The 26,487-nt window shown below is 47.2% G+C and overlaps 1 protein-coding gene across 1 annotated transcript in view; it reads right to left on the bottom strand.

Annotated features, from left to right (window-relative positions):
- Positions 1 to 8,186: 8,186 nt before the first annotated feature.
- LOC147887551 (uncharacterized) overlaps positions 8,187 to 26,487 on the bottom strand; it is an 80,846-nt gene continuing 62,545 nt past the window's right edge. Inside the window, exon 17 of the mRNA XM_087394340.1 lies at positions 8,187 to 8,273. Within this exon, the coding sequence (XP_087250466.1) occupies positions 8,222 to 8,273 (52 nt within the window). The 3' untranslated portion in view covers positions 8,187 to 8,221. The remainder of the gene's footprint in view (positions 8,274 to 26,487) is intronic.

Here is a 26,487-nt window from a genome sequence, read left to right as displayed (position 1 = left end):
AAAAGATCAAGGAATAGCTTCCAATAATTTATCTTATGAAAGAGCTTCTACAAAACCCATAGTCTTTCCTATGGCAGAGAAATATGCCAACCAATGAGATAGCCCAAATGTTGGACAATCTGATCAGCAGGAAATATCAATCCAAGACTTAAAATGGTGTGCCAATCACTTGCATGGAGAGGAAGGAGTTTGGATTTGGAAAAGTTCACTTTCAATCCAGCTACAAGGCCAAATGAGTGAAGAGCCTGCATAAGATGGCGAGCATCCGAAGCAGAGTTTCTGAACAAAAAGAAGGAATCATCAGCATAGTCTTGACTGACAAAAGGAGCAGCTCCAAGAATTTCAATACCATGCGAATATTGACGAGAGACCACATCATCCATATGCATAAGGAGGGGATGCGTAACAATGGCAAAAAGCAGAGCCCTAAGTGGACAGCTTTGATGGACAGAGCGTCCTAATGACCATGAAGAAGAGAGAGTGTCAAACAAAAGGCAGGATGTTGTGCCACCATCATAAAGCCAGTATCCTTTGCATTTTATATCCAAAACCCAATCTTTGCATGACATCTGCAATGAAATCCCATCTAACCATATCAAATGCTTTTTCAATATCTATATGCATGATCAGAACATCTTGATGTGTGTATTCGGCATATTCAATACCAACATAAGTATTTGCGATATTATCCATGATTCGCCTGCGAGGCACAAAGATCTGCGAGATACGTAACACCAACATTTTAGAGATGATCTTGTAAATCACAGGCATCAAGGTGATCGGCCTCAAATCCGATAGATGCTGACATATAGGCTTCTTGGGAACCAAATGCAGCAGACCTTTCTTCCAAGAAGAGAGCAAAGTACCAGATAGCCAAGCATCATTGATCATACGTAAAAGAAGGGGACTTGGTTGGTCCCAAAATTCAGCAAAGAATTCCACCCCATCCTAGGGATTTAGAGCCTCCCAATTTAGCCAATGCTCACTTAAGTTCAGCATCTGTAAATGGCATCTGCCTCCTCAAAAGAGAGGATCGGATGGACATGTCGAAGAAAAACATTTCGAGCAGCAAGCTCAACAGCAGATGAAGAGGGCATAGGAGCAGCAAATAAATCCATAAAATAATGCTGAACCACCTCATCGAGCTGCTGATTATTTATTGTCCAAGAACCATCTGGACGCAAAATACGATGCAAACGAGAAGTATGAAGGCTTTTAAAAAAAGTTTTGGATGAACGGCTTGTATCCTGCATGGCTTTTTGACGGGAGCGGAGCTGCCATTTCCTTAATTTCCTTTGATCATTTTGAGCCAAGCAATTAAGAGCAGCATGAAAATCAGCTTGCTCATTGGAAGACAATTTGTGTTGCTGCATCACAGTAGTAAAATGTTGAATCTGAAGCTTTGCATCAGCCACTTTAGCCCGTAAATCAACCAAATAACACTTACCATACTCTTTAATCAAAATCTACATTCCCAAAGAAAATTGGTTCCATCACTCACACACACACACACATAGAGGTACACTCTCCCTCTTACCCTATGCTTCACAGCCCAATCCTTGTCATTCCCATCCTACCTCCTCATTCATCATTAAAAATCTCCATCTGCCAATAGTACTCATTCTTTAACAGGATAAATAACAAAACAGGCCAAAACTTGTAAATAGGGATCAAGATGAGCACTAAAAAGGGCCTCCCTGTTAAGAAATATCTCAAGTAGAACCAACAAGGCGACTCAGATTGTCACACATCTCATTCCCTACAAACACTCTCACTTTGTCACTCTAAAGTCACATGCGTCAGTTCCACTAGCTTTGAAGGGTGTTAAGATCTCCCATTGTTTCGCTCAAGTTGAGGCAACATGACCTCGAAAGGGTCAATTGACATTTTCCTTTAAAGGATCAATGTTTGTATTATATTTGTTTGAGCTTTACGTAAATGATCAAAAAGGAATCAAGTTCAAGGTCTTTGGTGAGGGTGACATGGCACAAGACTAGGTGGATCTAAGGCTAAGGGGTCTAAATGCATTAAATGTGCCAAGGGACAAATGATTTCAATGATATCCCAAGAGAGGGGTAAATGATGTATTTAGGAGGTAACCTAGAATGAAGACATGTGGCATACTAGATCCATCTAGGGAATTGGGGCTCGGTGGAACTTTGCAAGCAGGAGCTTTCACGTAATTTTTTTTGTATTTCTGAGTTTGCAACCGCCGAGGTTGGCTGGGAGGATATTGTGTGTGCCTATGCCCGTGATTTACAAGAGAAAAGTTTAGGCGTAAGAGTTTAATCGTAAAATTTTGGTATCAAAGCTACAGGTGATTGAAAAAGGGGGATTACAGATTAACGATCACGAGAGGTCTTGGGCTGGCTGGGCGTATGCTTAAGCTCACGGGCTGAGGAGCAGGTAACGGGACGGGAGCTAATGGGCGAGCTACGGGTCATCACATAGGCATGGACGCAACCTGACGATCTGTGCAGGTGTGAGCATACGATTGGCAGAGTCTCAAGTTGTGCTGAATTTTGGTTGGCAGTGTCGCTTGGCTTCTGCAGTTAGCCTTAGCAAGCTATAGCCGTGAGGCCATTAGAGGAGCAAGTCGAGGCTTGCTACAAGCCTTTTAACTCGAGGACTACATCAACTTCAGAGTTACCAGCCGCGCAGGCCTCCACGCCCTCAGCCTCTATATAAAGATCTTTGTGGTCTACAATTACTACGGAGCAAGGACGACGAGTGGAGAGTAGTTAAGCCCAGGTCTGGTGCCTTCGTCGTGAACGTGAGCGTTGAAACGATGACTTGAAGCGAGATAAAGCATAGCGATCGTAATATTTTAGAAGACATAATCATAATCAACGAATTCAATGGAACATTTTGACTGTTGAGAAGTTTGTGTTCTTTGAAGAATTGGGTTCCAATACAATTGCATTCAAGAAGTCGATTCTAAGTTACAAATCGAATGTGGCTAGCAAGAAGAAATTACCAGGGAGCATCTTACTCTGCTTTTCTTGAATTTTGGTATTTCTAGTGCTATTTCAGATTTTATTTGTCTTTATTTTGGAGTTCCTGCTCGTTGTAATGGGTTCCAGATTTGGGAGGCATATTGGATTGATGCAAACATTCGGCTATATGCCTGTTATGCATGGGGGATATTTGCAGTTTAGGTGTGCAGGAGTTTTCCTAGTATAGGGAAAAGTGGTTTTGGTTGCAGTTGATATATGCCTGGTTAGCTGTAAATTTGGGAGTTGGGCTTTCGATTCTAGATACAATTTAGGTGTGTTTTATTTTTTATTTTTTTTAAAAAACACCCATCGACCTAAATGTAAGTTGAAGAAGAAGCTTCTAGGGTGGATCCCGTAGAGTCGGGAGTCCGGCCGACCCCGCAGGTGTCGCGCCCAGCAGGCCATACACTGTTTGGTAGAATTGCCTTATTAGAGGATGCCTTGCAACAAATTTTAGCGCAATAGTTACAAGCAAATGTAGGGCAATCCGAGCTCAGGAAAATGGTTCATAGTATGTCTGCTAGACCATCTCGTGAGGACAAAGGTAAATCTCCAATGGAGCCTGAAACCAATGTTCATACGGTCGAGCCTAGAAGGGCTAAAGTGCCTAATATTGCCAATTATAGGCCAGAAAAGTATTCTGGTCGGATGTCTAACCGTAGTTCCGATATCATAGAGACCTGGTTACACAAATGGGATAAGGCTTTCGCCATTTGTGAAATCAGGAATGATATGAAGAAAATCCACGAGGCCACCCATATGTTTAATGAGGCAGCGGATAGGTGGTGGATAAAACAGCAGAAAGATGGTATGGCATCCACTACTTGGGAGGGGTTTAAAAAAGAATTTAGAAAACAATTCTTACCTCCTGATGAAGCATCCCAAGCTTGGGATCAGTATCGAAACCTTCGTCAGAGAAATTTATCAGTGGCGGAATACACTGATAAGTTCAGAGAAAGTGTAATGAAAGTTTATGAACCTCTACCTTGGTCAATCCAGGTAAAAGATTTTATCTTTGGACTGAATGATCGGATCAAGATGGAAGTTCGGGCTAAGTATGCAAACACGCTAGATAAAGCAATTGCCATAGCCCTGAACTATGAAGATGCCAAAGGGAACAGACCAAGTGGGTTTGTGCAGGTTGGGACTCGGTATGAGTATCCAAAGAAAACTGGGCTTAAGAAGAAGTGGATTAGCAAAGGGAGTGCCTCACAACCTAGTGGTCAAGCCAAGCAGGCGAAGCCAGTTGAGACTCCTAAACCAAGTACCACCATTGGGATGAAAAGAAAAGTAACACCAATGGCAGCCCGCGAAGTCTTATTTGAACCCAGAGCAAAGAGAAAAAGCGAGGAGAGAAGGCTTGTGTTTTGGATGCCTTCAGCCTCATCAGTGGAAAGATTGTCCACGAAACAAGGATTGTCAGATGGCTGAGATGGTGATCTCAGAATGCGACGTGGAAATGGAGGAAAGTCCCAGAGCAAAACAAATGCAGATTCAGCTAGCGGGATCTTCTCAAGGTCAGTACCTGTTTTGTTATGTGTGTCTATTGCTAAGCTAGTAACTAGTGCACCTGATAATGTCCTATCAAAGCCCGCAGCAATGGGTTATACAACCTTTAACAATACAGAGTTAATTAAGATGAAAGGGCAAGTAGCTAATCATGATGTCATTGTGTTATTTGACTCAGCGTCAACGCACAATGTAATTAACTCCAAGCTTGTAAAGAGGCTGAAATTAAAGACTAGCCCATCTGACTATGCATATACAGTCAGAATGGTAGACGGGAGTTCAACTGAAGTATGGGACCAAAGGGTTACCTAGTTGGAACTTCGAATTCAGGACTATGCTGAGAAACTTGATTTTGAAATGACAAAGCTTGCTCATGCAGACATAGCCCTGGGTAAGGCTTGGCATTCTAAGAAGAATCCAACCATAGATTGGAAAAAGCACATTTATCAATTCAAGATGAATGATGTGCTGTATGTCTTGCAAGGTGAAAAAGATATACCTCAAGGACCGTTGGTTTCCGTAATGGAAGTTCGAAAAGCTCAAGAAGAGTTTTTGTTTCTTTGTACAGCATCGGTAGAGCCGATTGATGGTCCTTCGACTAGCACTGATGTTGCCCAAAATAAAGAGATGGCCAAGCTGGCTGATCAAATAGTAGAGGAGTTCTCTGACTGTTTTAGAGATGAGTTACCTTATGGGTTATCTCTAGAGTGGAATGTTCAGTATACGATTGAACTAATCCCGGGAGCAGAACCTGTAAATAGACCTCCCTATAGGTTAAGTTTTACCGAAGAAGCGGAGGTACGAAGACACTTGGAAGAATACCTCAAGCTGGGGCAGATTCAACCCAGTTTCTCACCTTTTGCTTTGCCACTGATATTTAAAAAAAAGAAAGATGATACTTTTCGCCTCAAAACATGGAGACATTATTTATATGGATCAGAGTTTTATGTTGATGTTAATCACGATACTCTAAAACATTTTTGTAAACAACCTGACTTGAGAGGCCGCCCAGCTAGGTGGGCAGAACTCATGCAGAAGTTTAACTTGACGATTCGGTACTGAAGAGGGAATGATAATAAAGTTGCTGACGCGTTGTCACGCATTATGCATAATATGAGTTTCACGGTATTAGAGAGTGCTCTAATGATCAAGATTAGAGAAACTCAAAAAGTAGACAAGTTCGTCCAGAGCCTTTGGCCTAAGGCTCATGTATTTAAACCCGGGGAGAAGGATGACCTGGCATCCAGAAAAGGCCAAACTTATGCAAGATATGCCATAAGAGATGGTATGCTGAAAAGAAATGGCAAGATAGTAGTACCTAGTCAGAATGATCTCAGGCAGAGAGTCATTCAACAATGCCATGATAGCCCATGTGCGGGACATCCAAGAGTCGAGAAGACATATGATCTCGTGAAGCGAGATTTCTTTTGGCCAAAGATGAAAAAACATATTCATGAATATGTGACACATTGTTTTTCATGTCAAGTAAGGCAGAGCGGGTGAAGCCACCCGGACCTTTACAAACTTTGGAAATACCACTAGGTAGGTGGGAGAGCATTTCCATGGACTTTATTGTAGGTCTGCCTACAACACAAGGTGGATATGATTCTATCCTTGTGATAGTTGATCGTCTTACCAAGATGGCTCACTTCATTCCAACTAGAGAGTCTGTTAGTGTCCTGCAAGTGGCGGATTTGTTTATTAAACATATATTTCGTTTGCATGGATTACCCAAATCCATAGTGTCAGACAGGGATGTTAAATTTACCAGTCATTTTTGGACTGTAGTGTTTGAGACATGATTCTATCCTTGTGATAGTTGATCGTCTTACCAAGATGGCTCACTTCATTCCAACTAGAGAGTCTGTTAGTGTCCTGTAAGTGGCGGATTTGTTTATTAAACATATATTTCGTTTGCATGGATTACCCAAATCCATAGTGTCAGACAGGGATGTTAAATTTACCAGTCATTTTTGGACTGTAGTGTTTGAGACACTAAGGACTGAGTTGGGAATGAGTAGTGGGGATCATCCAAAAACGGATGGTCAGACGGAAAGAATCAACCAAATTTTAGAGGATATGCTTAGAGCATATGTGTCATTGAGGCAACATACATGGGACAAGTGGTTGCCATTGTTAGAATTTGCCTACAATGATAGAAAGCATTCCTCTACAGGGTTCAGTCCGTTTGAGCTGAACTATGGTTATAGACCAAGGGCTAACTAGCTATGGATAGAGCTAAGGCGTATGCGGATGAAATAAAACCAACAAGAATCCTAGACCGAGGAACAATGCAAGTACGCAATCGGAAGATACCCACGGTGTTGGTTGCATGGCATGGTTTACCTCTATCAAAAGCTACCTAGGAATCCGTATACCAGTTACGGAGAGTGTTCCCAGACTTCATCATCGAGGACGCTGATGCCTGAAGAGGGAAGGAATGTTACGCTCAAGTTGAGGCAACATGACTTCGGAAGGGTCAGTTGACATTTTCCTTTAAAGGATCAATGTTTATATTATATTTGTTTGAGCTTTACATAAATGATCAAAGGAATCAAGGTCAAGGTCTTTGGTGAGGGTGACATGGCACAAGGCTAGGTGGATCTAAGGCTAAGGGGTCTAAATGCATTAAATGTGCCAAGGGGCAAATGATTTCAATGATATCCCAAGAGGGGTAAATGATGCATTTAGGAGGTAACCTAGAATGAAGACATGTGGCATACTAGATCCATCTAGGGAATTGGGGCTCGGTGGAACTTTGCAAGCAGGAGCTTTCACATAATTTTTTTTGTATTTCTGAGTTTGCAACCACCGAGGTTGGCTGGGAGGATATTGTGTGTGCCTATGCCCGTGATTTACAAGAGAAAAGTTTAGGCGTGACAGTTTAATCATAAAACCCATCAAATGTCACATACTCGCCATGAATCAGATCCTTGCCACAACAGCATGCTTGCAATGTGGAACCTTCACGGGCGATATGGGACCTGAACTGCCAGATCGAGATGACTACCAGTGATCTAATGAGGGATTGGGTGTGAACCTTAATGTTGAGAGAATCCTTTCTGCACCACCAAATTTACAATGCAATGGGCTAGATTATTATTTTAAATTTTGCATGAATCAAACGAATCTACTTGTGCTCATTTTACGTACCTGAAATCAGAGAAAATGATAATATAAGGTGTACTTGCCTTTGAACTGTGTTTTGGACACACTAGCAAGCTTGTGTTACAATGGTAATGGGGACATTCCTCCGTTCAACGGAACTGTCAGACAGTCATATCCTGTCTATTACTCCTCCTGAGGTAGATGCATCTTCTGCCTCAGTGCATTCTGGAAATAAAAATCATGTACATCCTTTAGTTATTTCCTCTTTCAGGAAGCTATAAAAATAAGAAAACAATGGATTAGGAAATGCTAAATCTAGTGCTGGTCAAATACTTGAGCATGAGGACAGGTCCATTTTTAACAGGTGGTATGCTTGTTTCCCAAGGGATGGTAATTTCTGTAGAGCCAATCATCTTGTTGAATATTTGGACAAACATTTCTAAAATGTCACGGCCGTACTACCTTCCTGAAAATTCTTGTGCCTCACAAATACGCTCTTGGTCCAGCCTCTCCTCTTAACTGGCAAGGGTATGTACAAACCTTGGAATTCATCCCGTTGCAAGCATTCCTTTGTCTGCATTATCAATCTTGGATCAGCCTACATGGGTTCAATACTGCAAGCAGAGACCCGAGAAGGCCCATTCTGTCATCAACAAGCCTCTGGAAGATCAAAGAAAAGCTTGTTAAAGAACGTAACTATAGACATTTAATATGGTCGTATATAAAAACCAAAGCCGAATCGGCTAACAGAAGAACATTAGAATCACTCATGAAACATATCATTAATTCCATTTATTTCAATATCCAGATCACAGATCTAAACCTGCCTGCCAAACAAATTTTAAAGCTTGTTCGCAACTCCAACAGGAAACAAACAAGCTCCCTGTTTGCCTATACCCTAGTTCGCCACACTGGTGCTAGAGAATGATGGCCTTATGGATGATGACACCTAAATTCCTTCATCTCGTGAATTAATCCCTTGTAATGTATAGATGTCTTGAAAGCTAGTCTCTCAACCACTCCAAGGAAACCGTTAATTAGAAGCTTTGAAAGCTACAAAATCATCATTCTGCAAGGCGCTGAAAAGAGTGCTGACTGTCCTGTAGCCTGCCTCACAGGGTCTTAGCTCATTGCCTAAAGTACCCTGGAAGAAAGCACCAATAGCCCCTCTGGGTGGGGTATATACACCTAGTGTATACCTTGGTCCATGAAAATGTAAAAGATGCTTGTAAAATAAGCCTTTAAAAATGCTCCCGTCTTTTGACGGTCTTTCTACAACACTTCCTACCCTGCTCCCAGATTGCTTGGAAGGTATAGATTATGTCATGTCAAATATTGAGGAGAGTGGCCCCAAGTCAAATCTACTTCCCCTCCCATCGCAAGACTACATCGTGCCACCTGAATATTCCAGGTTGTGATGCTGGCAATCGTCTCCCACACACTGCCCTCCAATGATAGCTCCAGGCACCACCAAGTCGAGGGGGAACCTCATGGATATTGTGGCTCATGATCTGCTCACTGTCAACCAAGTAGGCCAGCGAGGTCACCTCAATGGAGAAATCATCCTCCCCCTGCCCCCCCCCCAATCATCCAAGCAAACATCCCCCACGTGAAAACCCTATGGATCCCCCGCACCTTGGCCACAATCTAAGAGAGAACAACCAAATGCTTTGGGCCAAAGGGTAGCTCCACAAGCAGTGCGTTGTCATCTCTAGGCCTAACAGATCCAATCTCTCTGCATCTTTATTAGCCATGGGCCATCGGCCAAAAGAAGTATGAGGTCTAGACAAAGACATCGTTATGTTGGTCTTGGGAGATGTATTGATAAAGTGTCCAGCTGCAGCCATCTACCTATAGATTGATGTACAAATTTTCAGAGAAACTTGGTATGATTATCTCTTTCCATTATACAGTCGAAATATAGAGAAACTCTATTCCATTTCATTTCTCAATGGCCACAATTTTTTCATCAAAGGAACTTCTGCTATACGCATGATTTATGAGAAGAATTTCAGCTCCGGTATCCTCTCTAGGTGGCCGATCCTAGATGACTAGAACCATTGTCCATGACCCACTGAACCTCTTGAAGCAGCTAAGTGCCATTGTGCGAGCTCATTCCTAAAAGGACAGGGGCCAGTGGCCCAACACTTCCCCCATAGCCCATGCACTCTGATCCTCTGCAACTCAAGTGACTCTAAGGCTCCGTCATCCCCTGGGTCTATGTCTTCAAGCTCTTATTCTAGCTGTAATACCCTCCTTGGGCTAGGCTGTAAGAGACTCGGCAAGGGTCGCAAACAACATAATCCATGAGGACAACCCTAAGTAGAACACCTATCTTGGGAGCTCCTCTAGAACCTGAAGTAGCTCCTCTCACGTATGACAATGCATTAAGGCGCTCCTCAACTTGCTTTGGAAGCTGGTACCAAGCCTCCAAAGAGAGAGTAGGTCCTCTATCCCACTGTGACCAACTGATGTGAGTGCAATGACCAAAATGTGCCCCTCTTGGTCGCAAATATCTGGGTGCCAAATCAAAGGCTGGCACTTGAACTCTCCCCACACTGCGGGATACTCCATATGAGCGCCTAACCCTCATGAGGCTCCTCATCAAAGGTGATCCCTTCCTCATTAAAGGAGCTTCCATGAAAATCAGTATGATTACTGCCACTTGCCCCCTCCGTGCAAGGTGTGTTCTCTCTCTCTCTCCGTGCAAAGCCACGACATAGTCTTCTACACAGAGACACATCAGAGTCCAGAGCGCCCTCTTCCAATAGTCAGCGGATATACATGGGAGTCTGCCTACAAAGATGAGACGAGGGGTACAGGAGGAGTTCGAGGTTCAGGTGGAGTTGCAGTCCTTTTCAGATCCACACTTCAGGGGATCATTTCAGTAAAGCAGAGAGATACACATTCCAAATTTCTTTGGATCCGGATACGACACATGGACAGCCAGAATCTGTTTGTCACAGTTCGCTACTTCCCCCCGGAGACCTCCCACTTTGCAGAGATATTCAAGGTGATGATGAGACATCCCCATTTGCTGCCCTTTATCAGTCCATCGTTGACTTTTCTAGCCGCGGAGAAGTCCTTCTAGTGGGGAACTTTAACGCGAGGACAAGGGCCCGTCAGGTACCACTTCTTGATTTTAGAGATGATTCCATTCTACTGGCAGATGTTGACCTTGAGGAGGCAGGTATGCTACGGGTTTCGGCACACAGGCGAGGTCCATTCTCATCCTATGGGTAGGCCCTATTAGACCTAGGCAGGATACATGATCTCATTATCTATAATGGTCTTAACAGATGGCCCGCTTCAGGTGGTTTCACATGCTTTCCACATGGGGGGGGCTCCAGTGTTGTTGATTACATCATGGGATCCCCTGTCTTCACATCTCGCATTACTGACTTCACTGTAGCACCTCTCCCCCCAGGGGCTGATCATACATACCTTTTCTTTCGCATCTCCACCTCCCTTCGCACAGCACCTTCCACCCCACTCAGTGCTTACTCCACCTACCACGATATACGCTTTGATTGGGATCACTCACCTTCTTACTCTGGCCGTCTGTACATACTTCTCGCTTATATTGACTTCATACCCCTTTTAAAGGATCGTGTTGCCCTTGTCACCCGCTCACTACACGAGGCTGCCATTCACGCTTTTCCCCACACCACCCGCTCCACCCGCCCACCATCCCCTGGAACCGTACCCTGTAATAGTTGGTACGATGATGAGTGTAAGGCCTTACGCCGTCAACTCACATTCGAAACCAAAAAAAGTCTCCCGAGCGCACCAGATACGCTACATGAATACCGTAGACTGATACGGAGGAAGAAACTAGACTTCGTTCATCGAAACGAGGAGAGCTACTGAACAATTTGTTTAGTAACAACTCTAAGGACTTCTGGCGGAGATTTCTAGAAGGACGGTCCCCTCCGCGACTCACTGACACCCAGATCTGGTTTGATTATGCACGCACACTTTATGACATTCCAAATCAGCCAGTCCCTAGCCTCTCACACATGCCTCGTCCCACATCCTGCACCCTCTTCACTAGAGGAGGGGTAAAGGATGCTGTAATGAAACTTCATAATGGCCGAGCGAGGATCAGGAGGGACTATGCACTGAGTTCATTGCATATGGGATTAACCTCCTAGCCCCGATCTTAGCAAAGATTTTTAATGAAGCGGTTTGTTTGGGATTTCCACACACTTGGACAATTAACACTATCTCACCCATCCACAAGGTAGGAGATCCCATGAGCCCGAAGAAGTACAGGACCATTATGATTGGACATGTCATGTCCAAGATTTATGCATCAGTACTTGACTCCGAGGTTAGCAGACTTATAGAGTGTCGAGGACTCAAAGCAGCAAGACAGGCCGGCGTGATCATGGAACCATGGACCACATTCTGACGCCCAGATGTATCATCGAGGAGGCGAGGTCACGGAAGAAGAGGGTTTATTGTTGCTTTGTGGATTTTCGCAAGGCATTTGACACGGTCCCCAGAGCCCACCTCATACGGCACCTACAAGACTTGGGTTATGACCAGGAGATCATTTGGGCTGTCACGGCACTTTACGAGAGAGTTTCTAGCAGAGTTCGGGCAGGATCCGAGTGGACAGACGAGATCATGAGTACCATCGGGGTCAAACAAGGGTGTCCTTTGTCGCCTACCTTGTTTGGCCTCTACATTGACGAGCTTGAGACAATGATGCAGACACAGGGGGTGTAGGTTGCTCTCTTGCGGGCACGCTAATCCAGATTTTGCTCTATGCAGATGACGTGACTCTCTTGTCTTCCTCGGCAGAGGGGCTTGAGAGACACCTAGACGCACTACAGTCCTTTTGTGAGTCTAATGATTTGAAGGTCAACCTGGGTAAAACCAAGGTCATGATCTTCATCGAGCCATCATGCGTCATGAGCAGTTCACATTTGCGGGGTCATCTGTTGAGATAGTTTCATCATACACTTATCTTGGGGTTATCTTCTCCGGACCGATCTTGACTATGAGACCCGCGATGCAAGCACGCTTGAGTAGAGGGTATGCCTCATTGGCCAGGCTAGAGAGGCAGTGCTTCCGCTCACACTTTCAGGATCCACGCACCAAGGGGTTGCTTTTTGACTCCTTGGCTCGCCTAGTGGGGATGTACGGCAGCCCTTGTTGGGGGCCAGCCTTGTCGGATACAAAGTGGGCCTGTGTGGAGCGGCTACAGGTTCTCATGCTATCACAGATGATTCGTGGTAAGTCATCCATTCCTCACCAGATCATTCAGGCTGAGTTTGGGTCACCCCCTTTACAGCTAGATGCTGCATTTCAGGTCATCTTCAGGTGTGCTGTGTACTATGAGATCCGAGGACGTTTCCACTGCCTCTTTACAGATAGTTATGGGATTTTAGCCCATTTCCTCTCCTACCCAGACCAGCGGTGTTTGGCACGCTTCATTCATGAGGCACTTAGACACCACGAGAGGATACTCCGAGCACGCAGACAGGAGCAGACTTCTTCCTCGGTTGATCCCTCTCAGAGCTCTATCACGGAGTTCTTTCAACTAGATCACATGGACCCCAGGGCAGGATGGTAGGCAGTGACCGAGCGAGCTAAGTAAGAAATGTAGATGGCTGAGAGAGAGAGAGAGAAAGAAAGAAAGAAAGAAATATTAACGTCTGCAGGAGGCCTCGCGAGCCTATGGGACAAAGTACAGAATCAAGTAACTCATATAGACCATTGTGGGACGGGGCAAAGGGCTCGCTACGGCCCTTGCTGAGTACTAAAATGCTATACTAGTACAAAATAGCAAAAAGGTAGCAAAATGAGGGTGGCATGAGAATATCAAGTGCTCAAAGCTAGAGTCCCAAGTGCATGAATCGGCTCCACGTATCCAAGCTCCATGGTGGCTCCCTGATGAGATGCAAAGAGCTCACGTATCTGCATCTGTTGGGCTGTCTCCCGTGGTGGTGGAGGGCGTGGTCTCCTCGATCTCCAGATCCGATGGGCTATGTCAAGGATGACGCCTCGTCTCGGTCAATCTCCCCTGAGGGGAGCTGAAACAGGTCGAATCACGATCGTCTATGCTCTGGTCGACTGTCGCGTCGTGTACGGTCCTTGTGTCTCTCGTCTAGCAATGCTATGTCGGCTCTCTCCACCAATCCATATATCTCTCATGTCGGTTAGCTCCACTTTCCTCTACCCCAGAGTGCCCTGGAGCTTAGTCAAGTGCATAGAAATCCGTGACCTGTCTCTGTGCTTGGTCTACCTTAGTACCTTGTGGTGCGGTGGCCCATCTTGTTGCTCTCTGATATGTTGTAGTAGCGTCTGCCTGTGTCGTCGCATCTCCATTAGGTAGAGTCCAATACAGACCTGGTCCTGGAAGTGGATCAGTTTGTGAGAGTGGGCCAAAGCCGTAAGTGGTAGCACCCTCGGATCTCATAGTAGACTGGGCAGACACATAGAAAGTGCTCCTTTGTCTCGACCGCCCCCATCGTGCACAACCTGCAAGTGTGCTGCTCTCTGGGTATGCCTGTAGCTCTCCCTGCCTCGATCCTCAGCTGATGGGACGAGACTCGCATCTGTCTGATGGCAATCCTAAGCACATGTGAGACTCCTGTGTCCTCGAGATACTGAGGTTTGATGATGAGCCCATCCTCTGATACTCCGAGATGCATGGAGCTGGAGGAGATCTAACCGTATGATGCGGTTAATCTCCTCCCGTGGGATCAACTTGGGAGAGAGAAAGAAAGAAAGAAAGAAAGAAAGTTTATTAAAGTCTTCGGAAGACCGATGGGTTTATGAGACTGTGAACATCCTGATACAACGAGCTGTGGTAGTGGAGCTACTAAACGAGCATCCATACCAATGCAAAATGCAAAAATGCAGAATGGCAGTACTAAGTCCTACGTACAACATAGTCATGTCGATGGTTGACTATATATCAATCTCAGCATCATTATCAATATCATCATCATCCCCAGCAACAGCAAGATATCAGGATGGATGAGGCAGTGGAGGCATGAAGTCAGCAATAGAGTGCTATCGGCCACTTAGAGGTGCGGTCCTGGCACGTCTCCTAGTTGTAGCTCTACGTCTAACCAGGGCTACTGTGACCCCCGTCGATCGGGCTCTGACTCTAAACAAGGAGGGGATGTCTCCAATTGTGATATGTGTGTCGACCCTCTGTCTGAGCTGTCGGGTCACGGGCATGTCGAGGCCTCGTCTCGTCCCTCCTAGAACCTTTGTACCTCAACATTTCCAGTTTCAGCTAGGTAGCTAATCCACGAGACATATGAGAGGTCTTACTCATAGAGGTACACAGTATACGAGTACGAGAGGTGGAGTTGACTCGATTCACACGAGAGCAGCAGGCCCGATACACCCAAGATCTAGCTCGTGCCGTATAGGAGCAGGCCCACTTTATTCAAGAGCACGCTAGCCTTATCCAAGAGCTAAGACAGGACATTCGTACAGTCCCAGGGAGCACGCCACTTGTTGAGGCATAGATTGCGAGTATGCAATCTATCATTGAGGAGACATCCAGATGGGTGAATGTGGCCAAACACGAATCATCAAGGCAACTGTTTTGGCCAATCTCTTGGAGCAGCAGCAACAGAGAGCCTGTAAGGATCTCAACATCAAGGTTCGTGGCATTCCACACACTGGGAGTAATCGATGAGTGATGCGGCTAGATTTGTGGCCACCACTCTAGGGGTAGCAGAGCATGGGATCGAGAGAGCCTGGCGAGTTTGGAGAGACTCCAATCGAGAGCCGCCCCTCATTATACGCTTTCAGGATGCATAGGTGCGACTTGCTGCTTTACAACGTAGATCCATCCTACAAGACCACCCATTGTCTCCATGGATGAGAATCTCACCCCCCTACAGGTAGAGGAGAGACGCACACTGTTGCAGCAACGAGATCACGCTCATAAGGATGGGAAGTAGGCGGTAGTACGAGATGGCAGGCCTCGTCGAGCATAGGGCCCCTCTCCCACATAGGGAGGAGGGGTCTATGGGACTGAGATATCCGAGCCCCCATCATATACCATTTGGAACTGTAATGGTACCTTATGGTCGGAACCAGGGAATTTCTCATAATCCTATACAGGTCATGACATAGTCTTCTATAGAGAGACACATCAGAGTCCAAAGCATCCTCTACCAGTGGGGTCAGTGGCTATACTTGGGAGGCGGCCTACAGAGATGAGACGAGGGACACTGGAGGAGTAATAGGGTCCAATAGAGTAGCAATTCTCTATAGGTCTTCTCTTTTGGGGGCCATCTCAATAGAGAAGAGAGACTCACACTCTAGGTTTCTCTTGATCCGCCGCATTTGACACATAGACAGCCAGGATTTGTTCATATGTTAGTTTCCTCCCGAGACCTCACACTTTGCCCAAGATGTCTGGGAGGAGACTGAGACATCACTATACACAGTCCTCTATCAAGCTTTCGTTGATTTCTCGAGTCGTGGGGAAGTCCTCTTGGTTGGCGACTTCAATGCGAGGATAGGGGCACAGCAGGTATCACTCCATGACTTCAGAGATGATTCTATTCTGGTACCATACATCGACCAAGAGGATGCAGGTTTGTTGCGAGTCTTAGAGGACAGGTGACCCCTATCACATCTTATGGGCAGGCATTGCTAGATCTTGGCAAGATGCATGATCTCATTATTTATAATGGTCTTGACACATGGCCATCCTCGGGTGGTTTTGCTTGCTTCCCTCATGGAGGGGGCTCCAATGTCATTCACTGTATCTCTAGCGGGAGATAGACTATCCTCACTTTCTCCTGCTCAATACTAACTGCAACTGCAAGATGATGCACTCAATACACAAAGTGAGCTGTGGATGTGAGTGAGAGAATCAGAGGGAGAGAATGTAGTGGACCTCCGAAGAGAAAATAGAGACAACTGAAAAATGAATGCCCAAAGGGCTGAATACAATTGTATGAAGGGGCTGAAACCCTCACTGCAAAACTGGAAGACTCTACCTAGACCACTAGATCCTTGAAGGGGCTGCGATTGAGTTTTTTGACCTGCGATAACATGGCGTTGACTGCCCGTTGACTGTGTGTTGATTGCTGATTCGACAGGGCTGCCTGAATGGCTGTACGGACGCCTACGTAGCCGTTGACCTGGCTGCCTGCGCTGGCACTAGCTAGCATGGCCACAGGCGTGTGGATGCCCGTGACAACATCATGGGATCCCCTACCTTTGCCTCCCGCATCATTGACTTTTCTGTCGTACCACTACCTCCTAGGGCTAACCACACCTATCTCTTCTTCCATGTCTCCATACTCCACCTCGCAGTACCCTTCACCCCTCCGATCATTCACAACACTTATCAGGACATACATTTCGACCGTAGTCTTTCACTTAGGTACTCGGCACGCCTTTATATGCTCCTCACATATATTGACTTCATGCCCCTACTAGAGGATCGCACTACCTTCATCACCCATTCACTACCTGAGGCTGCATGTCACGCCTTCCCTCACACTACTCGCCCACCACCACTTGGGACTGTCCCTTGTAACAATTGGTATGATGAATAGTGTAAGGCTTTGCGCCACCAACTCAGATTTGAAACCAAACATAAATCTTTCGATCAACCTAAGGCAGAGTTCGGATAGGAGATGGATGGACAGATGAGATTCTGAGTACGATTGGGATCAAACAAGGATGTCCTTTATCACCCACTTTGTTTGTCCTCTACATCGATGAGCTTGAGGCAGTCATGCAGACACTAGGGGGTGTTGGATGCTCTCTTGCTTGCACTCCAATTTAGATATTGCTTTATGCAGATGATGTGGTACTCCTACCGTCCTCAACAGAGGCGCTCTAGAGACACTTAGGTCTTTCCGTGAGTCGCATGATCTAAAGGTCAACCTTGGTAAAACCAAGGCCATGATCTTCAATACATCTCGGGTCACGATGCATCGAGACCGGTTCACTTTTGACATGTCACTAGTCGAGATTGTTTCATCAAATACCTACCTGGGGGTTTTCTTTTCCGGACCTATTTTCGCCATCGAGACCGGCAATGCAGGCACGCCTTTGAGCAGAGGATATGCCTCGTTAGCTAGATTGGAGAGGTAGTGCTTCCGTTCATACTTTCAAGACCCTTGGACCAAATGTCTACTCTTTTCTCCTTGCTTTGACCGGCAAGGATGTATGGCAGCCCTTGTTGGGGGCTGGACTTGTCAGATACTGTGTGGGCTCGTGTGGAGCGGCTACAAGTTCTCATGCTGTCACGGATGATTCGCAGTAATCCATCAGTTCCTCACCAGATCATTCAAGTTGAGTTTGGATCTTCACCATTGCAGCTCGATGCAACATTTCAGGTCATTAACTACTTATATCGAGTCAAGGCATACGGATATCGCACCTCGGGACGCAACAGATTAACATGGTTAGCATCGTCCTCCTCCATGGCATTATGAGAAGCAGGTGACTAGAGACGTTGGTTAGCCCACACAGTGAGATGTTTTGAGCGACAAGGTTTACATTTGGATAGACTTCCTCCATTCCACTACAGCTACACACATTCTGGACCTAGTTGGAACCGAATGAGCTCCAGGTGAAGCTCAGCTTCTGTAGAGAGCATTGCCTACATATCTTGGATGAGGGGTTTGTTGACCCACCAGGGTATACACAAATTCACTTGAGGATCTCCATTGGGCAGTTCTGGGTCTCTTCACATAGACTCCGCATTGAGAGTGGTCGGGTAGAGGGTCTACTTAGGGAGAGGAGTATATGCACTTTGTGCAGTCTACAGGAGGTTGAGTTGAAGAAACATTTCATCTTCAAATGCCATGTTCACTATGAGGTCAAAGAACGTCTTTATTGCCTGTTCAGAGTGCCTGTTCAGAGATTGCTCCGGGCTGTTATCCCAATTTCTCTCTTTTTCCAGATCAGAGGTGCTTGGCCACGTTCATTCATGAGGCAGTTAGGCATTGTGAGCGCCTACTCCAATCTCAGAGACCCGAGGAGCGTACCCTAGTGGACTCTTCTCAGAGCATGATCACGAGGTTCTTCTAGCCAGACCATATAGACTCGCCTCCTACGGGTCCTAGGCATGATTAGGACCCAGATCCAGTGACACGGCAGCTCAAGCAGAGGGTTGATGCACAAATTACACTTAGTTACATTCCCTCCATGTTCAGAGTGGGTGTGAGACTGACAAGGGGGACTATCACCCTTGTTAGGCATAGAGCCGTGACTAGGAGACAACATAGGATTGCATCCACAAGGAGCCGACAGCATTCTATATCTGATTTCATGCTTGCTCCCTCGCTCTTTAGGAGGGAGGGGACCACATTGACCTTGGAGCACATTTCACTTTGTATTATGATGACAGTCGCTCTGCTGCTGATGATGGTGGTGATGTTGTAGATGACTACTTTTTTTATATGACCATGTAGGATACAGTTTTTTTGCTTTTGTATGGGTGTGGATGGTCGATTAGTAGCTTCACCCCTCCAACTAGCTTATATCAGGTTTCTCACAGTCTCAAAGACCCATCGGTCTTCCGAAGACTCGAGTCAGAGGAGCACTTTGCTTTCAGATGTCCTATCTATTATGCCATTCGAGGCCGGTACCACTGCCTCTTCTGCGACCGATTCGGCTCCCTCCCACACATCCTGCAATTCCCGGATCAGCGATGCCTAGCCGCTTTCTTACATGAGATGACTCGCTACCGAGATACCTCTCTCCGAGCACAGCGACACGAGCAGCGCACACAGCGTGAGGACACCCAGCGGCCTATCACTGACTTCTTCCAAACACAAGATACCTCTTCTCAGTCTAGCCGACGACGCGGACGTGAGCGAGATCCACAGCCACGACAGCTGCGCCAATGCACAGACTCACACGTCCAGGTCCATGACATCTCGTCTCTGCTCTCTGCTCGCCCCACCGGGGTTACCGTTGCCCTCATCCACAGGGCCACCCGCCGCCCTCGACGACCGAGCTCGACTAGGTCAGAGGCCAATCATCTATCGCAGGGTTTTTTCCGACCTCCCATTTGACGGCCCCTCTATGATTGGTCTCTAACGATCACCACCTGCACATGTATACTGTATCTCCCCCCTCTGTCCCATTTTTGGTGCCCCCCCCTTCTCTTTTGTATCATCTGGAGGTAGACACATATTTTTTGTATCAGGACTAGACACACACAGTCCTTCATAACCTCTTTTTTGTTGAAACGGTTGGCTGGCCCGTTTTGAGACCGCCACCGTTATGCTCATTGTATCAGTTATCTTTAGTCTCATAGACCTTCACGGTCTCCCGAAGACTTTAATAAACTTTCTTTCTTTCTTTCTCTCTCAACAAATGCAAACAGATAGATTACCTCACAGGGCATGGATGGCCAGCATGAAACTTCAAAAGAACCATAAGAGCAAGATCATTTGCACAGGATGGGGGACAGATATAAGGAAGTGGTTCAGCAGATGGAATGTAGACTCATACCTGACTATGCCACCCGCAAGAATTGATATCCAAGAGTTTCAGATGTCCCTACTGAGCACTCTACAGACTCAATGGCTAACAACAGAGAAGAGGGTGAAGCTGGAGTATTACCAAGATCACATCAACCCCACATGTTGGTCCACATATATGACAAAAGAGGCCCCTACTCAGGCATACATCAGCACTTCCATCCCCTTGCTCTATCGCAGAAATATTGCTAGATTCCGGACTAGATCTCACATGCTTGCAATTGAGAAAGGAGCATGGTTGAATCTTCTGCGACATGCCAGAATATGCAGATTTTGTGACTCTCAAACAGTGGAGACAGAGGCACATATAGCTCTGCAGTGTCCCAGTTATGCACACATTAGGGAGGACTACCGGAAGTTACTGGGAGACTCCACACAGTTAACATCAGTCCTTTCCACTGCCTCGCCGGCAGCATTAGGATCTTTTGTTACCCGCCTCTTTTTGTACCGTCAAGAACTTGAAAATTCTTGACCCCTCCACACCGGAGGAGACTTTTCTTGTACACCGTTCAGGTCCCATGGGTCATTTTCGGCCCCCCGTGGACGATAATAATTTCTACTTCTACTTCTACTTCTACTAATCTCTCTCTCTCTGTGGAACCCGTTTGCTCGTCGCCTCAAGACCCTCTCTGTCTGTTCGTCACCTCGAGGGCCTCTCCGTCTCCAAGTAGGCTCTCCACCACCTCTTTCTCTCTCGCTCCATTCATCACCTCAGAAGCGGCCTCTCCGTCGTAAGCCGCTCGTCCTTAGCAGTTTGTCCTCTGCAGCTCATCGTCCTGCCTTAGTAGCTCATCCTCCCACCTAAGTTGCCTTAGCAGCTCGTCCAATAGCTCACCACCAGACACTCAGATTCACACCGTTGCTCACCTCTCAAGCTCAGCCTCTCCCATCAGAAGCAGTAGCAGGTTCCTAGGGGAGTTGAGGGACTCCGGGTGGGCTGAAATCCCCCAGCGCATCTCCAAGGTAGCTTGCAAGAGAGGGGTCTTTCTGATTTGCATAGGCCGACATGGAGACTCCCAAGGTGCCAAAGCCCAAGGCTTTCACCCAGCCACCCTTGTGAAGCCCTTGAAGCCCTTGTTCTCGTTTGTTGTAGGTTTTACCCCAACTCCCATCCAATATGCGAAAACCTATCAGACGATGAAGCCCCCCGATCCACAAGAGCCTATCTATCACCTCGAACCTGAAGTCCATGAACTCAGACTTCAGCTTGCAGATTTGGAAAGGAAGGTCCACGATATGGAGGGGAATGGAAAGCAAGAAGTCTGCACAAGTGTAATGCATCTCCCCCAATACCACAGTTGGTTTCTGAAGTGCAGAAAACGGTCAGTACACTCACTTGAAATCTATTAAACAAGAGATGACAGCAGACATTAACAGTAAGTTGAACAAAGCTAATCTATACAGGAAAGTGAAAGAGCAGCAAACCAGAGAAACCAACAAGAAGATCTTGCATGTGGGGGGGCTACCAAAAGGTTGCCCTGCAAAAACATCGAGGTAGAGCTCCTGCTGCTCCACGCTCCTCCCTTGCAGCCCTCCCCTCCCTGCCAGCCCTCCCTCATCCTCCCCTCCCTCTCCCATCCTCCCTCTCCCTCCCTCGCAGCCCCCTTCCCGCCCTCTCCCCTCCATCCTTCCCCTCCCTCCCCGCTCCCTTCTCCCTCCCTCCCTTCCCTCCCTCCCCCTCCCTTCCATGCTGCTTCTACCCACCCTCTCCCCCGCCCCCCCCACCTGCCCTCCTCCCACCCCCCTTCCCGCGCCCTACCCCCACCTCTACCCCGCCCTCTACCCCTGCCCCTACCTGCCCACTTGCCTCCCCTTCCCCACCCCCCCATTCCGCCCCCCTTCCCTCCCCTTCCCCGCCCCCCCATTCCGTCCCCCTTCCCACCCCCACCTCCGCCCCCCTTTCCGCCTCTACACCGCCCTACTCCGCCTCCTCCCCCCCCCCCCCCCCTTCCCGCCTCTACCCCCTCCCCCCCCTCCTTCCCTTCCCTGCCTCTTTTACCCACCCTCCTCCCGTGTCCCACCCCACCTCCTCTTGCCTTGTCTTCCTCTTTCACCCCGCTTCAAAGCCCCTTCCTGCTCCCTCCGCCGTTGCCCGCCTTCCACATGCGCAAGTAGAGCAGACAGAGTTTCATAGTGTTCGAGTCGGCCTTCCCATTCAAATTGACGATGGCTCAATCCTCGCCCACTTCCACCGGCTGCGAAAACCGTCATGTTTTCGAAAGACAAGTTGCAGCAGCTCAGGAGGAAAGACACCGAGCAGGAGAGTTCCACTTCACTCTTTGCTCATATCCACGGGTCCCACCTCTCCAGGTTACAGGCCAAGGACTGGATGCTCTCCGCATTACCTGGAAACCTTGCAAAGCACCTCGCGGATGTTCGTCTGCTTGGTTGAAGTTTTTTCCAAGTGGTTTTTTACTCCCCGGATGCAGCAGGTACAGTGCTTCAGGCTAGTTCTTTAGCATTGAGGTCCAGGAGGATCTTTTTGCCGCCTCTCTCTTTGGGGTTTGACCCTCTGGAGGAGGACAGCCGGAGGACTTCACTTTTCATTAGACTCCCTGGCCTTCCACAAGTGTACCATCGACTCCTACACTCCATTGGAGCCGCTTTCAGGTTGGTCATTGAGATTCCCCCTCCCTAGAATGCCTTCTTCGGCAGCAGAGGTAGCCAGGACATATGGATTACCACGGGTTAGGGTCATTGTCTCTGACCCTAACATCACGGATGACCACATCATGCTTCAGCGTCTAGATGGCTCTTTCTTCAAATAGAGAGTCAAGATTGCAAGGAGACAGGATCAGTGCAGAATTTACAGGACCCCTTGGCACTTCACCCAAGGAATAAGAAAAGGCCTAAAGGGTCCACGGGTGTAGCGCCCCATAGACCTACCTCACGACCCACTTCCGGCGATTCTAGACCTTCTACTTCACACCCAAGACCTTCGGCCTCTCGTCCTGGTCCTTCTTCTTCAGTGCGTCCAGGACCTTTAGCACGTCTTGCTCCAGTCGTCCCTCGTTGGGTGCCAGTCAGAGTTTGTGAGTCAATTACCCTTCATGAGACTACTATTGGCACCATGGACAGAGGCAAGGGGGTTAGTGCTCCCTTTCTCCCTCCCTTTCTCCCATCTGCAGCATGGATCTCACGTACTCCTACGCCAAGTGCATCACACAGGAATTCTTTTGCAGTTTTGGCTGACATGGCAGAATTTGACATAGAGGAGAAGTTTGTATCCTCTACTCTTGGGGAGCAGGTCGTTGAGATTACTGTGGATAGAGCTTCCCCTGCTGCACGTGTGGGAGTGCTTTCTCCAATTGATTTTCCTCCACTTTAGAAGAGGTTTTTTTCCTAGGAGAGGGTTGTCTCTGCTATCAGGTCGGGTAGGGTTTTTCATCCACCGTCTCCTCTAGCCGATGAGGATTGTTAGTTGGAACGTTCACGGCCTCGGAGGTGTACCTCCGCGGCCGTAGGCAGTTGATTCATGACCAGCTTCATCCAAGTGTTTTTGCGGGACCCATTTGATCCAGGAACACAAATTGGATGCTAGGGATTGTGCCAAGTCGGGAAAGCTTCTTTCAAGACATACTTTTTTGTCACTCGCCTTGGGCACAAGGGGAGACACTTGCATTTCTGTCTCTTCTTCGATGCTTCCCTTGGTGATTGGACACGGGGTCATAGTCGCTCTTTGGATCATCCTTTTGATTAGTGGGTGTAAGATTGGCCTCTTAAACCTCTACGCCCCCAACACTCTAGAGGGGCCGTGTCCTTCTTTGGAAGGAGCTACTTTCTTGGTCTTGCATTGCACAGTCTTGGATCATTGGGGGTGATTTCAACATGGTTGAAATGCCATCGGACAAAAAAGGTGGTATGGAAGGCGGTATTCATTCCCTAGAGAGAGCAGCCTGGGATGCCTTCCTCTTTCAGTTTAGCACATGCCTATCCATGCACGGATTGACAGATTTTATGTGGATGATTGGGCTCTTGACAGAGGTGGTACTGTATGCATTACACCGGGGGTGTCCACTTCAGATCATTTTCCTGTGGTTTTGTTTCTTTCAGATCCTCATGTGAGAACCCGCTCTGCCAGTATCAAGATTCCAGATGCCTTTTATGCAAGAGGGCCTTACACACGCAGTATTGCAGATTTGGGTATCTCACATGCATGATGGGCAGATTTCACCGTCTAATGCAGCTGCAGCCCTCTTACATATTAGCAACCATTATCACTCAGTTGCTCGGTTCGGGAGAGGTGAGATCCTCATGTGAGAGATAGGTATCTGCCAACACTTGGCTGCTCTTCAGAGGGAAGAGCAGAAGAGGCCTACAGATGCTTCGATTTGGGAGCGCCTTGCTGCAGCAAGGGCCAAGCAGCAGTCATTGCTAGATCAGAGAGCAGAGTATGTCTTTCATGCTAGAGAGTCATTTTGGACTCAGAAGGGAGGTAGGGTCAACAAGCAGTTCTTCTCTACTCTTGGCCCCAGGCATAGTAAGGAGAGTGTTTCTCAGCTTCTTGACTCAGACGGAGTCTTACAAACACATCCAGATGCCGTCTTGTAGGTAGCTACAGAGTTCTATGCCTCCCTTCTTACAGCAGATCCTGACAGTCAGGTCACAGATGATGCTAGAGTTGTTATTTGGCAGCACTTACCTATGTTGGTGACAAGGGATATGATAGTCTCACTGGATGCACCCTTCACCAACATAGAGTTTAGGACTGGTTTATCCGCCCTTCATAAGGGCAAGTGCCCTGGATCAGATGGACTTACCCCCTCTTTCTTTATTACATTTTGGGATTAGATTGGGGATCAAATTACCTCAGCCCTGCAGGGCGTTTGGGACTCGGGTGAGATGCCTGACTCGCTTACAGAGGGTCTCATTCATCTTATTCCAAAAGGGGGTTGCAGAAATTTTGCAGCCTTTTCTTCCAAATCTTATTCATGATACGCAGACGGGCTTTGTGCATGGCGAGAGCATCTTCAATAACATCTTCTCATTTTGGGAGGCTTCTGACTGGGCCATACTTAATGGAAATAGGCTTGCCATTCTACTTCTGGACTTTGAGAAAGCCTATCACATGGTAGACTAGGACTTCTTAGAGGGTACCCTCGCTCGTTTCGGATTTTCGGATGCATGGATCAAAGGGGTGTCAGCTCTCTACAGATCAGCCCATAGCCAGGTGCTTATTGGTCAAATCATGGGAGACAAGTTTCAGATTACTAGATCAGTCCGTCAAGGATGCCCTTTAGCTGCCTTTCTCTTTTTATCTGTGGCTGAAGCTATGAGCTACTTTATTAGAGCTCAAGCTGATATTATAGGGCTGAGGCTTCCATTGAGACAGGCAGATGAGCTCTTGGATGGTGAGTTGGCAGATGACACAGCTGTTTTTTTTTTTTTTTTCCCAAAAAAGAGACTTCTATTAAGTAAGAAAGAAACCCGCTAGAGCAAGCTCTGTGCGAAAATACACCATGCTAAGCATGTAATAAAAAACACCTCAGAGGAATGAGGTAGAAAGAAACCAAGGTTGAGGCTGAAAATGCCATCTCAACCCTGTAGAAGTCTCAGCAAAGAAGGGAGAGTATCTCCAATCTCTGAGAAAAGTAACTCTCCTTGAGGAGGCTGCTCGAAATGATCCCTGCATGGTCGCCCAAATGGCCATCAGAGTGTGTATCGTATCTGTCCAAGTACTGGCCAAGATCTGAAAAGGGTGAACCTGAGAACCCTCCAAAGCCTCAATGCATCTGGCTCTCCAAATGTGCCATGGGGCAATGCTAGCTAGGATCTCCCACGAAGAGTTGACCGAGGAGTGAGCAGCCCTGAAAAGAGTGGCCATAACATACTCTAGAGAGCACGACTCCACAAGGTGTCAATGGATGTGAAGAGCCCAAGAGGAATCAAGTCTCAAAAAATACCGGGGGCCCTGAAAGAGTAAGCCAAGCCACTGATCCCCAGGTCATATAGAAAGGTAGGCGAACAAAAGTGCTGAAAAGTCTTGCAATCCCCTTCCATATGATTCTCGCCTGTCTGCAATCCCATAGGCAGTGCTGTATTGTCTCCAAAGCAGAAAGGCAGCGAGGGCAAGAAGGGTCAGAGCTCCGAACTTGGACCTCCAATGGTTTACTGCTATCCCACCATGAATAGAAAGCCAAAAGAAGAGAGTGATTTTTCTATTCCGGTGGGATTTCCAGAGTCTCTGCCAAAAAAATTTCTGCAAGTCAGCAGGAATCTGAAAGTTCTCCCAATGATGAGCTCTGGTGGGCCTCCAACCCCTACAGCTGAGCTGGAATTTCCTGGCATTACTGACCGTGTAACGAAAGAAGGGGATGCCCTTCTCTCGGTGCCCTTCATTTATCCATTCCCATTCCCCAGGGTCCCACTGCAAAAAC

This window comes from Dipteris shenzhenensis, chromosome 23, assembly GCF_047967505.1.
Source record: "Dipteris shenzhenensis isolate YYH24624 ecotype China chromosome 23, Dip_SZ_1.0, whole genome shotgun sequence".
Lineage (NCBI taxonomy): Eukaryota > Viridiplantae > Streptophyta > Polypodiopsida > Gleicheniales > Dipteridaceae > Dipteris > Dipteris shenzhenensis.
This window is presented reverse-complemented; position numbering and strand designations above follow the sequence as displayed.